At 43.6% G+C, this 20,971-nt stretch overlaps 1 protein-coding gene across 17 annotated transcripts in view; it reads right to left on the reverse strand.

Annotated features, from left to right (window-relative positions):
* RAP1GDS1 (Rap1 GTPase-GDP dissociation stimulator 1) overlaps positions 1-20,971 on the reverse strand; it is a 111,751-nt gene that overhangs the window by 37,815 nt on the left and 52,965 nt on the right. For 11 of the 17 annotated variants that reach the window (XM_035112296.3, XM_035112295.3, XM_088661139.1 and 8 more), the window contains exons 3-4: positions 9,459-9,581; positions 5,825-5,950 (exon numbers count right to left, since the gene is read on the reverse strand). In XM_035112296.3, the coding sequence (XP_034968187.1) occupies positions 5,825-5,950; positions 9,459-9,581 (249 nt within the window). Of the gene's footprint in view, positions 1-5,824; positions 5,951-9,397; positions 9,582-20,971 lie in introns of all 17 variants that reach the window. The other 6 variants (XM_035112299.3, XM_088661143.1, XM_088661142.1 and 3 more) reach the window with 2 other exon arrangements.

Raw genomic sequence — 20,971 nt, forward strand, 5'->3', positions numbered from 1 at the left:
TATCCAAAGATAATCAAACTGCTAATTGTAATCTTACTTGTCTACAATATATTGTGATAGGGCTAAGTAATTTTAACTACAGCTTTATAAATAAAAGTTTCAAGAAGGAGAATGTACAAATCAAAATTAATTTGCAAGAGAGAGAATAATCTGCTTCATCGAGCGCATATCCCATTAATGGGATAATTTTGTATCTGCTGTCCTCTTTAAATAGTCTTCAAGGGTGGTCTTTGTAGAGCATGCCATCTATAGCAGTTATGTCTGTACATGGTCTCTACATTCAATTAAAAATATCACACTCTTCTCAACAAGGCCAGGGAGAGAAGAGCACAGAGTGCCCTCACTGTAATGTGATACTGTTTGGTATACATTCCCAGTGACCAGGAGAGGCTCAAATTAATTATCAATACACAACTTCTGTGGTTTTTTTAGAGTTTCATGTGGAAGGCAGGTGAAGTGAAAGGGAGGTACGTATTGTTATAAGTTTCAGGGGCCAGAGTCTGTGGGTGCAAGTTACCCATAAATCCTGAAATCAGTAAAAGTCAGAATTAATGAAGGTTTTGTTAATCCATGGTTTCCCAAGTATAATCAAGTTCACCCTGGGTTGTCAGCACTGTTTAAAGGAACTAGACTAGCATCCTCTGAGAACCAGCTTTAAAGAGTAGGGGGCACAGACTTCAAGTTATGCCTTTGCACTCAAAATGCACTTTTACACTGCCTCACATTCAGTCTGACTACACAGCCTGCTTGAACTTGGGAAATTCGGTAAAGCATAGTCTTTGCCACTGATCCATAAAGCGTCCCTTTATTTCCAGACACTTGGGTGCAGGTAAAAGCACTTCTACTTTTAAGGCTGGCTTGCAAAGGAGAGAACAAAACAAAAACAACCCGAACAGAAGGATAGAAAGTGCTGTGGTACCTTAGAGACCCTGATGAAGTCACCGACTGAACAATTAGTCTCTGGGGTGCCACATTACTTACCAGGAAAGATGAAGAGTTATTTTGTGCAAAGAAAATGAAGGGGGTGGGAGGAGAGAAACCTTGAGTCTCTCTCTCTCTCTCTTTCTCCTGCCCTTGCTGTTCATTCAGCCCCTATTTGAAGAGCCATTCCTTCTGCAAGGAGGAGAAGAGATGCCTTCAATGAAAAAAATGTAAACAAATGAATATAGTTCCTCCATTTCCCTGCCTTGTTCACTGCTGCGATCAAAACAATGTGCAGGAAATGAGAAGGTGTAAGGGCAGGAAGCTTTGCCAGCAGCTGCTGGGGAAACCCAAGTCCTGCAGATGTCCTAGAAGCTGTAGAAAGGATGCTTCATTTATATCCCATCTTTTCTCCAAGGAGAAAACATGCTGGCTCTGAGTTAGTCCATATTCGTAGGAGCCCACAGTGCAAATATAATACGTAGGAGCTGGCAGGAAGAGCTTTCAGTGGCACCTCATCTGCTTTGGGTCTGGGACCTGGTCAGCATAGTCAGTGTCAACATAACGGCAGGTGTGGAGGACTCCCTGGTCCTGAATGGGTCACTGTGCCCCTGAAGGACCAGGTGCGCAGTGTGGGAGTCATTTTGGACTCACAGCTGTCCATGGAGGCGCAGGTTAATTCTGCATCCAGGGCAGCTGTCCACCAGCTGCATCTGGTACGCCGGCTGAGATCCTACCTGCCTGCGGACTGTCTCGCCAGAGTGGTACACGCTCTGGTTATCTCCCGCTTGGACTACTGCAATGCGTTCTATGTGGCGCTACCTTTGAAGGTGACTCAGAAACTGCAATTAATCCAAAATGTGGCAGCTAGACTGGTGACTGGGAGTGGCTGCCGAGAGCATATAACACTGAGAGACCTGCATTGGGTCCCAGTACGTTTCCGAGCACAAGTCAAAGTATTGGTGACGACCTTTAAAGCCCTAAACAGCCCCTGTCCTGTATACCTGAAGGAGCGTCTCCACCCCCATCGTTCTGCCCGGACACTGAGGTCCAGCTCCGAGGGCCTTCTGGCGGTTCCCTCAGTGCGAGAAGTGAGGTTACAGGGAAGCAGGCAGAGGGCCTCGGTAGTAGCACCCACCCTGTAGAATGCCCTTCCATCAGATGTCAAGGAAATAAACAACTATGTGACTTTTAGAAGACAACTGAAGGCAGCCCTGTATCGGGAAGTTTTAAATGTTTGATATGATTATAATTATTAACCCCATCCTTTGAAAAGCCCCCAAATGGAACTTGGATGGGCCTGAAATTGGCAACCACCTCAACTAAGCCAACAGTTACTCAAGAATATCAGAAGGCATCCCTGTATATTTAAATATTCTAAAACTGTTCTAGGCTAGGAATTCTAATTCTATTCAGAGCGGGGTCAGAGAAGATTTCTTGAAGAAAAAAATGTTTAAAGTATATTCCACACAATCCTAAGCATCAAGATAGTTGAATACCAGCAGATAAATACTAAGAATGGCTCCTTCCTCCTTTTGTCAAGATGCCAAATGCTGGGGCAATTTAAAAGATCTCTGCTTTCAAGAAATGCTCACATTTCAGTCGTGGTGAGCCTTGAAGCAAAAAGGCATTTCATAAGAATTAAGTGATTACCAGGCATGCAAGAAGAGTCCTACTGGTTCCATCAAGTCCAGCTTCTCTTTCACCCAGTGGATAACCATCAGCTGCTGGGAAACCACCAGCAGGGCATGAAGACAACAGACATCATTTAATGCCGTTCCCTGGCAGATGATTATCAGTAGCACGATGCTTTATGAATCTGGAGTGTCCATATGCCCATGGTAGACCTCTCCTTTGCGAATCTGCCCTTTAAAGTCTTCCTGTGACAGTGAATTTAATTCATTATGAATTTTGTGAAGTAGTGCTTTCTTTTGTCTGTACAGAGAACATATCTACGTACATCCACTAGTTGAAATGGCATCCAGATGACAGGAAAATAGCACATGTTCTGCTGTGTTTTTTTGAGTACATGGATGCCATTCTAATCGTATGTGATTTGTGGCTGACAGCATCAAAATTTGACAAGAAGGGTCTCCCACCATTGCTAGTGGAAAATGCCCAGGAACAAATAAGAATCATTTTCTGATTTTAAACAAGAGAATGATTTCTGTAAATATAGTTAATTTCTGTAATCGACCTGGAATTTGCATTTTGATAATTTCGATGGAAGTTTTATAAATGTATATGTGACCACAAACAGGGGGCCTCTGCAATGCTGCAGCTACAGCTCTTACAAATACTTTGCATTGAGACTAGTCACACTGCCTTACTTGCCACTCTCTGAACAGAGCATAATATTTCTGAAGCTTTACATATTGTGCTGGGCGTCCATCGTCATTTCCATGACAATGAAGCTGAAAACTGAGTCAGCAGCTGGACATCTAAAGTAAGAATTGTCATTCTGATGTGTCACAATTCCCAAGACTGACCAAGACTGCAGATACTATGTTAAGGCCTGTTTCAGTTCCCTCATAAACCACCCCATTGCTTCAAAGATTCTGTTGGACTCTTCAAGTCTCCTTACTTCTCCCCTTGTTATTTGCCCTTCACCGCCATCAACATTTATATGGGGGCAGAGACTACCACATCACAGCATACAGAAACATATGCAAATTAGGATCCCACATGGAAAATCTGAGTCACCATGCAAGAATAATTCCAGACTTGACATGGTAAGCCAGTGGTAACAGCAGTAATCGTCAATGCTGCTGTTGATGCTAGAATAAAAATTACTGTTCATAACATGTACTGAGTAATGGGTGTAGAAGTTGAATCACTATACTTCATGTCAGAAATTAAGCAAAGTAAAAAATAAAACTGCAAAAATAACATGCTCAATAAGGGAAAACTGATCAATTCCAAGGGGGGAAGATAAAAACTTTTGACAGCAAAATGATGATGGTCCCATCAGCAATATTCCATTAGCATGTATACTTTTATTCTTCTCATAATCCTCATCCAGTGAAACTCTCAGTGATGCAGTCACTCTCTTTTTTTTTGGCCAGGATACTTTGATATTGCTTACTGTGTGCTAGTGAGAAGCAGCATGTTTAGAAAAGGGGGCGATTACCATATAGTAACATATAAGAGTGTTTTCTGTTTGTGTTTTGATCCCAACTTTCTTTTTGCAGGCATCAATATATACGGTAAAAAGGTAAAGGTAAAGGGACCCCTGACCATTAGGTCCAGTCGTGGCCGACTCTGGGGTTGCACGCTCATCTCGCATTATTGGCCAAGGGAGCTGGCGTATAGCTTCCAGGTCATGTGGCCAGCATGACAAAGCCGCTTCTGGCAAACCAGAGCAGCACATGGAAACGCCGTTTACCTTCCCGCTGTAGCAGTACCTATTTATCTACTTGCACTCTGATGTGTTTTCGAACTGCTAGGTTGGCAGGAGCAGGGACCAAACAACGGGAGCTCACCCCGTCACAGGGATTCGAACCGCCGACCTTCTGATCAACAAGCCCTAGGCTCTGTGGTTTAACTCACAGTGCCACCTGCGTCCAATATATATGGTACATCTATATAATAATAATATATAATAATAATATATACGGTACATCTGTATAATAATAAAAAATGCATCCTTACCTTTAATATGGGGAAACTAAATCTCTTATATGGGAAAGCTGGTACTATTAAACAGTGGCATTTACAGCGGGCAGGAGTGGGAAACCTATGGCTGTTCAGATATGGTTGTTCTATCAAGTCCCATCAGCCCTAGCAAGCATAGCTAATGATCATGGATGGTAGGCGCAGAAGTGACTTGCTGCTTGGGGTGGAACTGCTATGCTAGCAGTAAGTATGTGCTAGCTGTGTTTACTGGCAGGGAAAGAGGCAAGACAGTGGGCAGATCAATGCAGTGCAAATACACCAGCAGGGAACATAGCCCCCCCCCGGCTGCCTCACCCCTCTTCTTCCCAGCAAGCGACAGCAAGTCACCTGCTGGGAAGCTAGCACAGCTGCTCTACCACACCTGGCGAGTTACCTGAATGTGATTTGTAGTGCAGCAATGTCTGAAGAGCCTCAGGTTCCGCAACTCTGATTTACAGTCTGTCTAGTAACCTGAAATTTTCAGACTTCTAAACAAAAGGGTTTACTTCAAAATGTAGTAGCACCCAGGATAGATGTGCAGGTTGCACACCTACAATTTATAATGTACGTCGGAACAATAGCGTCATCTGAACAGTAGAAATCTATTCTGCCTGCAAAAATTATGAGGCGATTATTGAAATGTGTTGCCTACATGCAACTGGTGTGTTGGGGGCTGCAACATGATGGACAGCCAAGCGTCAACTATACAGGGTTGTGATTTATAGACCTGACCGTTTCAGGCTTCCCATTTCCTCTAACCTTCTGCTACCAAGCAGGACTGTCTATATGCCAGACACTGTTAATTCATACTACCAGTATGCAGGTGCACTGTACAATGGTGCCAGCAATTCACTTGTGATGCCAAATATAGTAATCAGTGAGAGCCCAAATGTGAGCTTTATTATCAGTGCTGGGGGGAAACGGCACATTTCCCCCATTAGCATTAGCTACAGAAACAAAATTAGGATTTTGCATTTTTTAAATATTTTATTTAAAAAAGAAGCAGCGATTTTACCTACATCCACAAAACCCCACCGTATTTGCCAATGACTTGGCTGCTTCTATTAAAAAAACGGGACTTTTGACAGCCTGTCATTCAAGCAAGGCTTAATTGTGACAGCACCCACAGATGTCTTGCAGAAATCAGCACTGCTGACAACAAAACAAGAAAAAATGAACAACAAGAACCAGTCTTTTTTTTTCATAACTAAAAAAAACAAAAACAAAACACTGATATTTGAACACTTACGGCTGTCGTAGCATATGTTGCCCAAGGCACGTCCTGTTTGAAGAAGCACGTCCTGGTCTTTGCAGTTTAAGAGCTGCACCAGAGGAGGGATCAAGCCAGCATCCACGCACGGGTTCCTCATGAATTCTACAAGCCACAGAGAGAGGTTTAATTAAAGGCTAGTTGCTGAGGATTGATTATTTCTACTTAAGAGAGCCATTTTTCCTACAGCAAATGTTTTCCTTTCCAAATTCACACATACCAGAAGCGTTGCAGCTGCTTCTCTGTATGAGAACTAATTTATGTATAGTCCAAAAAACAGTCTAGTTCCAACAACAGCAACAAAAGCACCCCAGGAATTATGGGCACGTTCCAAATTCTACATATTGACTGCCCGCTGTGAGAATAAAAAGCATTTTAAATATCCTTCATATTATATATATATATATATATATATATATATATATATATATATATATATATCCCTAAACATTAAAACACCAAGCATATACTGGGAGCAATAAACACAGGCAAGAAAGCACCAGCAACTTTTCTTCTGCCCACTTCTGTTCACTAAAGAGGATCTAAATAACCCAGTTAAAGGAAACCTGATTTAAAGGCTGCTGCATCTCTGTGTCCAAAGGAAACCTCTTGCAGGATCTTGATTAAACCACTATAGCAATTTTCAAAGCTATAGCTGAAAGCAGACAGGGGGCTGCACATTATACTTCTTCAAGGGTCTAGGTAGTAATAAGAATCAATTTCTTCCAAGAGTTTAGATGGATGGACTTAAACAAAGACCCTGGTGTCAGGGATGAGGCAGTGGCTTCCAGTTCCCTGGAAGGGAACCGGGGACGGGGACGGGAGGAAGAGGAAGTTGTGCCCGAGGGGGAGGGAGATAATGAGGGGAGAGCTGTTGGAGTAAGCTCTCGTGAGATGTGCAGAAAAGAGGAGGGCTGAAAGGCAAGGCAGGAGACTCCGTCATTTTATGGGTTGTTGGAGGGGCAAGCGCAGGCCTCAGCAGAGATCTGAACTGAGTGACTCTGATGGGTGATTATCACATGCTAATGACCTGTTGTAAATACTGTAAATAAAGTCTATTAAAATGTCAGGAGACTCTTGTGGTGAATGTTGTGAAGAGAGGAAGCCCTGTCAGCCCTGACCCCCGGGGTCCATGGGAGGCTTCTAGAAAGCCATTCAGTGTTCCTTTTACAAAACAAAAAGCAATGGGAGAAATAATATTAATACTTAGCATTTGTACAGTACCTTCAAGTGTTCAATGCACTCCACATGTGTTATCTAACTGTAATCCTTGCAGCAACCCTGTAATGATGTTTTGTTTTGTTTTTTTTGGTTATGTAATCAATGTGCTTTACAAATACTGCATGTATGTGACCACATAAAAGCCTGGAGAGCAAACTGCACAAGAATGAAATCACCACACATTGTTTCTGGCAACTGGGATCCCTACTTCTAGTAGCTAGTAGTCCTTCTGCAAGAAAAGGGCAGGCAGTCGGCAACAGCAGCGACACTGTTGTGGCCCAGGTGCTTCATGCTTCAGCACTTCTGCATATCCACACTACATTTAAAGCACATGATTCTTGCTTTCCACCCCAAAGAATTGTGGGAACTGTAGTTTGTTATGGGTTTTTTTTGGGGGGGGAGAAGTCATGTGTTTTAAATATATTGTATGGATGTGACAGTTCTGGGCACCACGACTTAAGAAGCTGGAACATGTGCAGAGGAGGGCAACCAAGATTATAAAGTCTGGGTATGTTTAGCTTGGAAAAGAGGAGACTGAGAGGAGATATGATAGCCATTTTCAGATATCTAAAGGGCTGGAAGATGGAGCAAGTTTGTTTCTCCTGCTCCAGAGGGTAGGACCTGAACCAATGGTTTCAAGTTAAACTGAACTGAACATCAGGAAGAGCTCTCTAATGATAAGAGCTGTTCCAACAATGTAATGGACTCCCATGAGAGGTGCTGGAGTCCTTCCATGGAAGGTTTTTAAGCAGAGGCTGGATGGCCATCTGTAATGGATGATTTAGCTGAGATTCCCGCATTGCAGGAGGTTGGACTAGATCAGGCATCCCCAAACTTTGGCCCTCCAGATGTTTTGGACTACAATTCCCATCTTCCCCGACCACTGGTCCTGTTAGCTAGGGATCGTGGGAGTTGTAGGCTAAAACATCTGGAGGGCCACAGTTTGGGGATGCCTGGACTAGATGACCCTCAGGGTGCCTTCCAACTCTACAATTCTATTGTCCAGACTTGTGCCATGAAGAGAGCACTTCGGTGCTGCAAACAATGGCAGGACATGCTTCTTCACTTTAATGCTCACCTTATCCACTCTGAATAAGTGGCTAATTTTGAGGTTGGGCTTGTGCTTTGCAATACATGGATGTTTGCTATCGTACAACTTTTGTCTCTGTAAAAAAAAGAAGGTCTGAATAATTTAGAACTGAACATCCAAACAAAACAAAAAAGGTGCATATGCCAATGTGAAGCACCTGCTAAAATGAGTCACAGGTGTTGAATGTGGCCTTTGGCAGCTTTGAATACATAGTGAATAAATTGCTGTCTCCTTGCAGGGCAATTTGTTCTGGGAAGCTGTGGCAATTTAGACATGCTGTATTCAGTTAAAAAGGAGGACCAGAACTTCAGAACCACAGTCTTGAGTAGCAGGTGGAAACTGACAGGTTTGGTTTCCAAATAAGAATCTTAAAAAAAAAACAAAAAACCGAGTAATTATTTCCCTTCCATCACACCTCCTCAAGAGCAGTATTTTGAACTGCCTCTGCTCCCCAGTCCATTAAAACTTGCTAATTCATGGGAAAGGAAGAGAGGCGTCACTTTGTGGAACCCGGCATCCTGAAATGAGCTGTACATTCAAATCTCTGCAAGTTACCAGAGCAACGCTAGACTTGCTTCATTTCCAACCATCTCCTATGAGATTTGTGCTAGTGCTTGGCGCAAAAGTCAGAGCAGCCTAGGGAGAATAACAGGAGCTTGCAGCAGCTTAAGAGATAGCATCATGAGATATTTGGGATCAGTATGCTAGGCCCTTCTGAAAATCCCAGCAGCGACAGTTTCACTGATGTCTTCTTTTACGGTATACACTTGTGATACTGGAATGACCCTAGCAGACCTTTTGGGGGAAATTAAAGGCTTGGCAAAACAGCAATAGGCTTTTATGACAAGTGGCTTCTTGGAGTACGGATAAATGTATATATGAATGCCGTAAGTTGAAAATGAATGCCAAATTAGTGCATTAATGCAACTTATGGTGTTAGAATAAAGTTCACCAGACATGCACAAATATGCCTGCAGTCACACCTGCAAATTCAACAGTTAAAGTCTTGTCATTTAGCACTGCCTAATAAAAAAAACAGATCGTGGGATTTTGACAACAGTTAGCATTATAAAATAATTGCAACTCTGAAGTGCGTTGATGTATCTGGCAAATGGATGACTAAGAACTAATATATTATCAAGGCAGAACAGAACAAAAACAAAGAGTGCAGTGGAAGGGAAAGAAGAGAAATGAAAAGCATCTATTCTATAAAATGAAAACATAAATGAAGTAAAACATACTGACAAGTGAGCTGCAAAACTGAAGATGTTCCAGGAGAAAAGGCCTTGTGGAAAACCTCACCATTTTTGGCTACTTCTGCTATGACGTTAGCTATTTTTGCAGTGCACGACAACTGCGGAGTCAACAGACTTGCAAACACTTGGAGGATCCCACTTTTCTGGATTTTTTCACTTGTCTCTGTATCTGTAAAGAGAGGAATATAATTGCAAAACAGAATTGAGTGGTAAGTAGCAGGTTAATGAAAAGGTATTGAAAGCTTCACACCTAAAACGAAATTCCAAATCTTGACACCAAAACCAAAGAATGACCCTTTGTGCCATTAGTTTGGAGAGAAGGCGAGGTGGCATGACAGAGCTGTATAAAATTCTGCAAGGTGTAGAGAAAGCTTTTCCTCCTACTCTCATAACACTAGAAAACTTGAGGATGTCCAAGGAAGCTGGACAATTCAGGGAAGACAAAAGGACAGACTTCTTTACACAGTGTGTAGCTGAACTATGGAACTTGCTTCTGCAAACCGTGATTGCCTCCAACTTGGATGGCTTGAAAATTAGGCAAATTAATAGAGGATGAGGCTATCAATGGCTACTAACCCTGATGGCTATGTTCCACCTCCACTGTCCAAGGCAGTATGACCCTGAGTATCAGCTGCTGGAAACCAGAGGAAGAGACAGTGCTGCTGCACTTATGTAGGTCCTGCTTGCAGGCATCCCATGGGCATCTAAGTCAACAATTCTGAGAATGAGATCCTGGAACAGATGGGCCACTGGCCTGATCCAGCAGGTTCTTCTTGTGATACCCAAAGATGCAGATGTTTCAATGATCCATTGCTTTTTGAGAACTGCCTTTTTCTTTACATAGGAAGCTGTCCTACGTACCAAGTCATCGGACTAATCAGCCCTGCATTGTCTACTAGGGCAGCTGCTTCTCCAGGGTCTTAGGCAGAGGTCTCTCCCATCACCTACTACCCGATGGGGTTTTTTACCTGGAAATGCCAAGGACTGAACCTGGAACTTGCGGCACACAAATAATGTGCTCTACCATAGATTTATGGTCCCTGCCCTATAAGGAGCACATCCAGCAGGGCCAAGCGAGCAGAGGAAGCTTTGAAATCATTTATGGTGAATATTGCAGGACAAATATGGTGGTGTTCAATCACCTTCCACATATATACGCACAAAATATAACTAAATAACAGTTAAAAACAGCACCAAAGAATAGCAGGCAATGAATTTTAAAACAATTCAAAATGGATACCCATGGCAGAGACCTATTCCTCAACCTGGGAAACTTTGATGGAACATAGCAGTCTTCAATTGTTTCAAGAAAATGCAGGTAGTGGGCACTCATCGTATCTGGACAAAAATGCTGGTCAATCAAACAGGGGCAGCCACACTGAAACTCCCATGATCCCTAGCTAAGAGGACTAGTGGTCAGGGATGATGGGAATTGTAGTCCAAAACATCTGGAGGGCCAAAATTTGGGGATGCCCGTCCTAGATTCTCAAAGGGGTGCTTTACTTACACAAAACCTCTGTCAGGTAAGGTAAATGATGAATTTCCCCAAGGCTTTTGAGTGAGATTCAGAACTGAGTAGTAATGCAAATGTTCTGCTTTTAAATCCACCATTCTAGCCACTGAGATGAGGTAGGTCAGATTCCCATCTTCAGAATTCTGAGGAAGCAGGTAAAGAGCAAAGCTCAAAGGCTACCTGTGGTGTCTTATTTCATCTACTTTCAGAATAACATAGCCCCAATATGTTAAATAGCCTTAGGCTCAGACATATGCTGAATATTAACTGAATACTTTAATAATAAGACACGGACATTTTGTAATCACTACAGAAGTAAAAAGCAGCTTCTCTCTCTACTCAGAAGTCCAACTACATTCAGCAAGGCTTACTTACAGGAGAGCATGCAGCCTTAGTTGTGTTCTCCTGGGGCACCCCCGTTCCCCCTGAAGTGCGCACACACAGCAAGCCCAGCACACAGGGTCACAGCAGATTCTACCACAGCTCTCCATCTATCTCCCTTCTCACACCTTGGCCTCTTCTGCACAGCACACACCTTGTTCTCTGTGTTAGGGGTAATGTACCTTAAACATAGTAAGCAGCTATTGTGCACATTCACCAGGAATCATAGAGAATGTGCACATAATCTGTCAATTAAAAGCAATTGTGTACATTCCCCAGCCAGTATACATAATCTTCTGCAGGCCTTGGGAAATGTGCAAAGACAATGAATTTTATATATTCTCTGGTCATTATGCATAATCTCAAACAATTCCCTCTTCACAGACAGATTAGGTGCACATTCTGTGTGAAGCCTAGTAAATGTGCACAATGGCCAGTTATTATGCACATTTACCACTTAACTTACATATATACCCACACCCATTGAACTGATGCCAACTTCACTACTTCAGAAATAATGGGCTTTTTTAAAAGAAGGTCTAGAAATACACAAATTTCCAGGAATAAATAAGAGAGAAAACACATGGAAATATTTGCTACAATGAGTTCTTACATATCAGAGAGAAATAGATGCTTTCAATTTCAGTGTCTGAACTACAAGAAGTTACAGAGTTTTGTGTCCTGTATTTCCTCCCTCTCTTTAAGAGGAAGTTACTGGACACAATCTACTGGGAGTTTCTCTTGCAGACAGTTGCCTTGTGCAACTTCTATTCTTTTCAATAAGAGGAACAGATGAGCGATTCCCATACTGTAGGGATTGTCTGCACAATCTGGTCCCTACCCTATTATTTACAATTAGCATGCAAGATGCAATAATATGATCCCACCCACTGCACCACTGAGAACCTTAACACAGTATTGACTTGCTTTTATCACCCACGGTTTGACGGACTTGTTAACTGTGCAAATTAAATCAATGGCATAAAATGTATCCTGAAAAGCAGCGGAGAAAATAAAATTCAACTGTTGCCTCAGGTTAGTTTTGTGCAGCAGGGATGCTCTGATTTATTTGACTGAGATCAGCAAACACCAATAAGACACAATGACTCAGACTCAAAAGGACTTCTAAAAGGAATGTCAGATCTCCTCCTCTTAGCATAAGAGGGCATGCAAAGAAAACCAACATTTTGGCAGACTTATTTCTTCCAGTAAAGATTATCTGGCACCTGCTGAAGTGGGAAGCTTCAGCTATGTGGGTCTTGCACAGCTTTTTACATTCACACACTAAATCTGAAGCATGGCAAACCTTCGTGAAAAACACACATAGACATAACAGTATATGGCAACCTCAACTCAATATCATTATTTTGGTCCGTGCAGACCCAGAAGGCAGCAGTAGAGAACCATTTTGAACTTCTGAAGAAGGAAGCCTGTTGTTGTTGTTGTTGTTGTTGTTTAGGCATCCTGGGGGATTTAGAACCCAGATCTTCCTGCATAAGGAAGATCCTTGAGTGCACCAGGTTCCCTGCCAGTTGTGTAGTGGCAAATTAGGAAGTGCAGGGTCTCTTCATGACTATCACAGGCACACCCCTCTAAGATTATACAATAATACAGCGTTTCTCAACCGCTGTTCCGTGGCACACTAGTGTGCCGCGAGACGCTGGCTGGTGTGCCGCGACGTGCGGCGACGAGAAGGGCGATTTACATTGTCACGTGCCTGGTGGCCGCCAATACACAACACTGACCCGCCGGAAAGCAATATTTCTCCTCCTCTTTCCCAAAGCTCAGTGCAAACGACTGGAGGGTGGTTTTAGAGTCTAGGGAGGCCCCCCAGGGAGGCGCGCTCCAGATCCGCCACCGGCCCCCCTTAAGCCGCATCGAGGTTGCTCCGCCTCCCCTGCCTCCTTCGCCCGTCCTTCGCCATGGCTGCGCGGCGGACGCTGGGCTTCGCGGTCCGGAATTACTCGCAAGCAGCAGCCAAGGTAACCTTTCGCCTTTGAGCCGCCCTGCAGCTCCCCTGGAAGTGTGCGCGCCCTTGTAATCCGGGGGCAGGCAGAGTGGACTGTACCACTTCGGGCCGCGGGAGAGGAGAATTGGGGGTCTGATTTCCTCCTTCCTATAGTCAATATAGGGCGGCACAGAGTTAAATTTTTTAACTTTTTTAATGGTGGTGTGCCTCGTGATTTTTTCATGGAACAAGTGTGCCGTGGCCCAAAAAAGGTTGAGAAACACTGCAATAATATACTAATGATTAGAGATACATTGCAGTGAAGATCTCCAGGTGTTGCCCTTTAGCTGGTTCTGCAATATTCTATGCACCTACATGGGTAAATGATTTGGAGTGCTTCAATATCTCTCTTTAGAGTGATGTAAGTTCTGGTTTTTGGGGACCGCCAATCGGAAGGTCGGCGGTTCGAATCCCCACGACGGGGCGAGCTCCAGGTGCCTATAGAGCGAGAGGAGCACCGCAACCCCAGAGTCGGACACGACTGGACCTGATGGTCAGGAGCCCCTTTACCTTTTTAAGTTCTGTTTTATGTAATGGAACTTGCACACCATTCTCTTGAAACTGAGGCACCTTCTATTTTCAGTGTTCCTAAATGCTTAGCTCTGGGTAATGGACCCCTGGATGGTTAAGTCCAGTCAAAGGCGACTACGGGGTGTGGCGTTCATCTTCCTTTCTGGGTCATGTGGCCAGCATGATTAAACTGCTTCTGGCACAATGGGACACCGTGGCAGAGCGCATGGAAATGCCGTTTACCTTCCCACCGCAGCACTACATATTTATCTACTTGCACTGGTGTGCTTTCGAACTGCTAGGTTGCCAGAAGCTGGGACAGAGCAATGGGAGCATACAGTAGCTAAAAAACTCCCCTTTCATGCAAGTTGAGTGGTTCTAGGACACTGTAGACAGGGCCCCTTCTGCAGAAATAGGAACAGGTATTTGATCCCAGACAACTCCAAACCACTACACCACTGCAACGTGGACCTACATGAGGAAGGAGGATCAATGGGCTCATTCCCACCTCTATCCCTCACACAGAAAAGAAAATACATAGCAGGGAGAATGAATGAAGAAAGATTCTCCAGGAATGAGTATTCTCACAGCAGAAGCAACTGGAAATGGAAATGGGAACAATGCTGGCGGGTGGAGAGAGGAGAAGGACAAGGAAAGAGAAACATGACAGGATCAGCTGTGCTTTAGAGGCAGTGCCCTCAGGCGCTTAAATAGTCCTTATTTAACCGCTGAAATATTTAAAAACATTCCTTCTTATTCTTCACTTGCAGATTTGAAAAACACACGGGCCAAGGTCATGCCGCAATGGAGGTCTGAAGCCATAAGGAACAGGCTTTAACAAATAAAAATAATTAAACAATGGCAGAGCAGAAGGTAGACTGGAACCAAATATCGTAGGGACCTGGGTGAGGTGAGTTGGGTTGGGAATGTGAAGTGAAACAGGAGCAAAGCCTGACAAAATGAGCTCTTCTGTGTTACAGACACTGCGTCACACAGTATAGGGGCAGGAAGACCAAGGAGCCAAGAGTAATAATGAAACAAGAGCTGGGAAGAAATGCAGCCTTCCCCAACCTTGGGCCTTCCAGATGTTTTGGATTACAATTGTTATTTGCTTGTTTGTTTGTTTAGTTTGTATACTGCCTTTCATCCATAGATTTCAGGGCAGTGCACAACATTACAATATTAAAAACACGCAACACATACCCTGTTTCTCATATTTTAAGACATACCCATAAAATAAGCCATAGCAGGATTTTTAAGCATTCAATGAATATAAGCCATACCCCGAAAATAAGACATAGTGATAGGCGCAGCAGCAATGCCGGCCGTGGCAGGAGGAGGAGGAAAAAAATAAGACATCCCTTGAAAATAAGCCATAGTGTGTTTTTTTGAGGAAAAAATAAATATAAGACATGTCTTATAATATGAGAAACACGGTAATAATACCCCCCCAAAAAAACCCCACCTCCCACAACACATTTAGAAGGTTGTAGAGGAACGCTTTTGCATGGCGCCTAAATGCATTCCACAAACAGGGAGCCACTGCGGAAAAGGCCCTGTTTTCATGTTGCCACCCTCCATACCTCTCGTGGAGGCAGCACACGAAAAAGTGCCTCAGAGGATGATCTCACAGTCCAGATAAATTCATACGGAGAGAGGTGCTCCTTGAGGTATTGTGGTCCTAAGCTGTTCTGAGGCTTTATAGGTCAAAACCAGCACTTTACAACAGACTGGTGCTGGTGAGTGCTGTAGCACAGACCTTCGGGTTGTCCACTTTACCACCACTGTAAAGGCCTCCAGAGTTGTGCCTAGTTGGACCTTGATGCATCCTGTGGGACAGATGAACTAGCAAGAGCTGGTGTAGCAGAGTCCAGTCCAAGAGCTGGCTGAAGCTCCCAGTTATAATCTATTTACCACAAATTCAGTGGGTAGCCTTAGGCAACCCGTGATCTTGCTGCCTCAGTCCCCCTCGCTCCACCAGCAATATGGGGGAGCGGATAGCCCTGCCTTAGAAACTTGCTGTAAGGCTATACTTGCAACACTTCAAAATATTAGTTATTTGTGTTTATGAACTGGGAATATCGTAATGTGGTATGGGCACCTGTCTATGGAGATAATGTAAGGGACATAAGTAAGAGCGCTGGTCCATCTAGCCCAATGCTGTCTACACTGACTTGCAGCAACTCTCCACAGTTTCAGGCAGACAACCATCCTAGTCCCACCTGAAGATACTGGAAACTGAGCTTGGGATCTGTAGCACAAAAAACAGATGATCTACCACTGGGCTACAGCTCCTCTCCCAGAAGGGTGCTAGAAATAGTCTGAAAATAAACACAGTGCTATTCTCTGCAAACATTTATCTGCTGACAAATGACTGATACCGCTAACATGAAAGGCTAAGACTCCAGCCAGAATGTCTTGCAACAACTTACAAATGCTCCGTGCGGGGCGGGGGGGGGGGAATATTAAATATGTTTTTACTAATGTGAAGTGTGGCCTTTTTCTATTTCCCCTTTGACAGGCAATGAAGACCAGTTTAACAGCCCTTTGCTATAGATTCCTATTGTTGCTGCCCCTGCTAATGCAGCACCCAATTTATAAGTGTCTGACAACTTTTAAGCTACTTCTTGCAAGAATTATCAGCGCTGCCTTTTTATTAAGTTCATCCTTGCAGCAACCGGCTGAAACATTTGTAGTTTAACTAGAACCAGAGGAGGGACAAGAGGGCATTCAAGACCCATTATTCTTCCTCTAAAATCTGATGGGGCAAGTCAACAAGAGTAATCTGGAAAAATGATGGACATTTCTGCCTTCTAGCCACTGCTGTAAACATTGACTCAGACTGCTAGTCCAGAGGGGCTCATCAGCATAATGCAATCTGACCTGACAAGCAACAATGACTGCTGATTTTCACCCATGTGCCTGCTTTTATGTAACCAAACTTGTGAACCCCAAAGGCCAACAATGGAGAACTGTTGCTCAAAGCCTCTCTGCGTTTTTCTCCTTTGTGAAGCCTTGAGTGATTGGATGCTTTCTTATTAATAAGTGTCCTTTGGCTTTCGCCCATGCAAAGGCTGATTTGAAACTTGGCAAACCTATGGAAAGGGCCACAGAATCCTATTCAAGTGAAGGAGTTGCTCAAAATAAACACATTCATGTGATTGTACACACACACACTACCAAAGAGAATTCCAGAACTACTACTTTGACAATGTGGAGCATGATATTTGGCCTCAAAAACTCTTGAGTCTTCATTTCTAGAATATTTGGTTTGGCTGCAAAGGATCTAGGTACAATGGCAATGTAGGAAAGGAAACTTACTCCTAACTTTCAAACATGCATTATTTAGAATAACCACTAAATACATTTTTACATCGAAGCCAAGACGGCAAAATACTAAATCTAGTTGTGTACTGTCATTTGATTCTCTCTTAGGAGTCTCCTTATCTCTACTACCGGTACTTATAGGTTATGATTACTTTCTTGAAAATCTAATTTCCGAAGAATGCTCTAATGCAGGTATGGGGAAACTTTTGGCCCTCTAGATATTGCACATCTTTTACCATCCCTGGCTACCGGCTATGCTTGCTAGGGCAACATCTGGTGGGCCAAAGCTTTCCCACTCCTGCTCTGAAGGTTTAATATGTAGTGCCATCTTTGAAGTTAAGCACATCTGGGCATTGCTAGGACCTAGACATGAAACTGGTAACAAAATGCAGAATGAAGACAATGGGATTATAATCAACCTTATACAGTGGTACCTCTGATTAAGAACTTAATTCGTTCCGGAGGTCTGTTCTTAACCTGAAACTGTTCTTAACCTGAAGCACCACTTTAGCTAATGGGGCCTCCTGCTGCCGACGTGCCACTGGAGCACGATTTCTGTTCTCACCCTGAAGCAAAGTTTTTAACCTGAGGTACTATTTCTGGGTTAGCGGAGTTTGTAACCTGAAGCGTTTGTAACCCGAGATACCACTGTACACAAAGCCAAAAAAGTTACTACCCGTTTTGTTTTGCTTTTTAAATCAACTAGCCTATCAGAGGGACAAATTTCTCCATTCCTCATCAGCCAACACGTTTCCTTGGTGGCCACAGAAAAGATGCTTCTTTTCACTTGCAGTGAGCATGGAACACAGTAGACTGAGATATTGGGGGGGGGGGCAGGACAATTTGGCCTTTCTCCACCTGCCTGCTCACTCACTTCCATGGAATTCTAGTGTGTAGTTAGATACAAGGCTGTATACTGGGGATGCCTAACCTGGTGTCCTCCAGATTTTCCTGGACTCCAACTCTCATTAGCTGCAGCCAGATTGGTCAATGGTCAGGGATGATGATGGTCACAGATTAGTCACCCCTGTACACCGTTTGAGGAAACTGCTTATTTTATTCCAGTTCCATCCTCAACAAATGCTTTGTAAACAGCAGCAGCAGCAGCAGCATTGTGATATGCTATAAACCAGTACTAAGTGTAGTTTCTAGCACTGCTCTGGCTGTGCTATGCCTATTGTAAAAATGCTAGCATTGATGTAGCCAGAGGATACAGCATCCACCTTAAAACTGCGTCATTCATTCCCTAGTTCCTTACCCCCCCCCACTGCCCAATTTTTATTAACCCAGCGACATGTGTGATTTATCCCTTCAGAGGGGAAAGAAAGTATGCGCCATAATTGCAAAGGTGTTCCAAATCTATAGCAAACGCTGCAGAAAATAATCTTGGCTTCATCACGTCCCTCCCACATGCACTTATCAAAGGAGAAGAGGACGAATGTATAAAAAAGTTATGATCAGCCGCATACAACACGATGTAACACATTCATCTTGCTCTTTTAGCAACTGGGGCGGGGGGCTGTGCAGAAAAAGGAGACCTGTGGCCTAGCATAAAAATGAGAGAAGTATGCAATGATGAAGGCAACATGATAAGGTATCTGACCCACCCACCTTTTGCCCTTTGAACTCCCTCCAGCCCAGGCATCCCCAAACTTCGGCCCTCCAGATGTTTTGGACTACAGTTCCCAGCTTCCCTGACCACTGGTCCTTTTAGCTAGGGATCATGGGAGTTGTAGGCCAAAACATCTGGAGGGCCACAGTTTGGGGATGCCTGCTCCAGCCTATAAAGAACATGAAGGAAACGCATCTGTGTAAGATTGCATCTGAAAATGTAAGTTGCTTGAAAGAGCCAGCTATTCTATTTCCTATTTACTGTTTCCATTTGTACACTACTGGCTATAAGAAGGTTCTGTTAAACCTCAGCTATAATCCAGTTAGTCATAGGGGGCCTTTAATAATAATAATAATAATAATAATAATAATAATAATAATAATAATAATAATAATTTATTATTTGTACCCCGCCCATCTGGCTGAGTCTCCCCAGCCACTCTGGGCAGCTCTCAATCAAGTATTAAAACAGTACAGCATTAAAAATTTAGAATCATAGAATCATAGAATCATAGAATCATAGAGTTGGAAGAGACCACAAGGGCCATCCAGTCCAACCCCCTGCCAAGCAGGAAACACCATCAAAGCATTCCTGACAGATGGCTGTCAAGCCTCTGCTTAAAGACCTCCAAAGAAGGAGACTCCACCACACTCCTTGGCAGCAAATTCCACTGCCGAACAGCTCTTACTGTCAGGAAGTTCTTCCTAATGTTTAGGTGGAATTTTCTTTCTTGTAGTTTGAATCCGTTGCTCCGTGTCCGCCTCTCCGGAGCAGCAGAAAACAACCTTTCTCCCTCCTCCATATGACATCCTTTTATATATTTGAACATGGTTATCATATCACCCCTTAACCTTCTCTTCTCCAGGCTAAACATACCCAGCTCCCTAAGCCGTTCCTCATAAGGCATCGTTTCCAGGCCTTTGACCATTTTGGTTGCCCTCTTCTGGACACGTTCCAGCTTATCAGTATCCTTCTTGAACTGTGGTGCCCAGAACTGGACACAGTACTCCAGGTGAGGTCTGACCAGAGCAGAATACAGTGGTACTATTACTTCCCTTGATCTAGATGCTATACTCCTATTGATGCAGCCCAGAATTGCATTGGCTTTTTTAGCTGCTGCATCACACTGCTGACTCATGTCAAGTTTGTGGTCTACCAAGACTCCTAGATCCTTTTCACATGTACTGCTCTCAAGCCAGGTGTCTCCCATCCTGTATTTGTGCCTTTCATTTTTTTTGCCCAAGTGTAGTACTTTACATTCCTCCTTGTTAAAATTCATCTTGTTTGCTTTGGCCCAGTTGTCTAATCTGTTAAGGTCATTCTGAAGTGTGATCCTGTCCTCTGGGGTGTTAGCCACCCCTCCCAATTTGGTGTCATCTGCAAACTTGCTCAGGATGCCCTCAAGCCCATCATCCAAGTCATTGATAAAGATGTTGAACAAGACTGGGCCCAAGACAGAACCCTGTGGCACCCCACTAGTCACTGCTCTCCAGGATGAGGAGGAGCCATTGATGAGCACCCTTTGGGTTCGGTCAGTAAGCCAGTTACAAATCCACTGAATGGTAGCATTGTCTAGCCCACATTTTACCAGCTTCTTTACAAGAATATCATGGGGCACCTTGTCAAAGGCCTTGCTGAAATCAAGATAGGCTACATCCACAGCGTTCCCTTCATCTACCAGGCTTGTAATTCTGTCAAAAAATGAGATCAGATTAGTCTGACATGACTTATTTTTCAGGAACCCATGCTGACTTTTAGTGATCACAGAGTTTCTTTCTAGGTGCTCACAGACTGTTTGCTTAATGATCTGCTCTAGAATCTTTCCTGGTATTGATGTCAGGCTGACTGGGCGGTAATTGTTTGGGTCCTCTCTTTTCCCCTTTTTGAAAATAGGGACAACATTTGCCCTCCTCCAGTCTGCTGGAACTTCGCCTGTTCTCCAGGAATTTTCAAAGATTATTGCCAGTGGTTCTGAAATCACCTCTGCCAGTTCTTTTAATACTCTTGGATGTAGTTCATCTGGCCCTGGAGACTTGAATACATCTAAACTAGCCAAGTATTCTTGTACTACCTCCTTACTTATTCTGGGCTGTGTTTCCCCTGCTGAATCATCTGCTCCATATTCTTCAGGTCGGGCGTTGTTTTCTTTCTTGGAGAAGACTGAGGCAAAGAAGGCATTGAGGAGTTCTGCCCTTTCTCTGTCCCCTG

This window comes from Zootoca vivipara, chromosome Z1 (assembly GCF_965207765.1).
Source record: "Zootoca vivipara chromosome Z1, rZooViv2.hap1.1, whole genome shotgun sequence".
Lineage (NCBI taxonomy): Eukaryota > Metazoa > Chordata > Lepidosauria > Squamata > Lacertidae > Zootoca > Zootoca vivipara.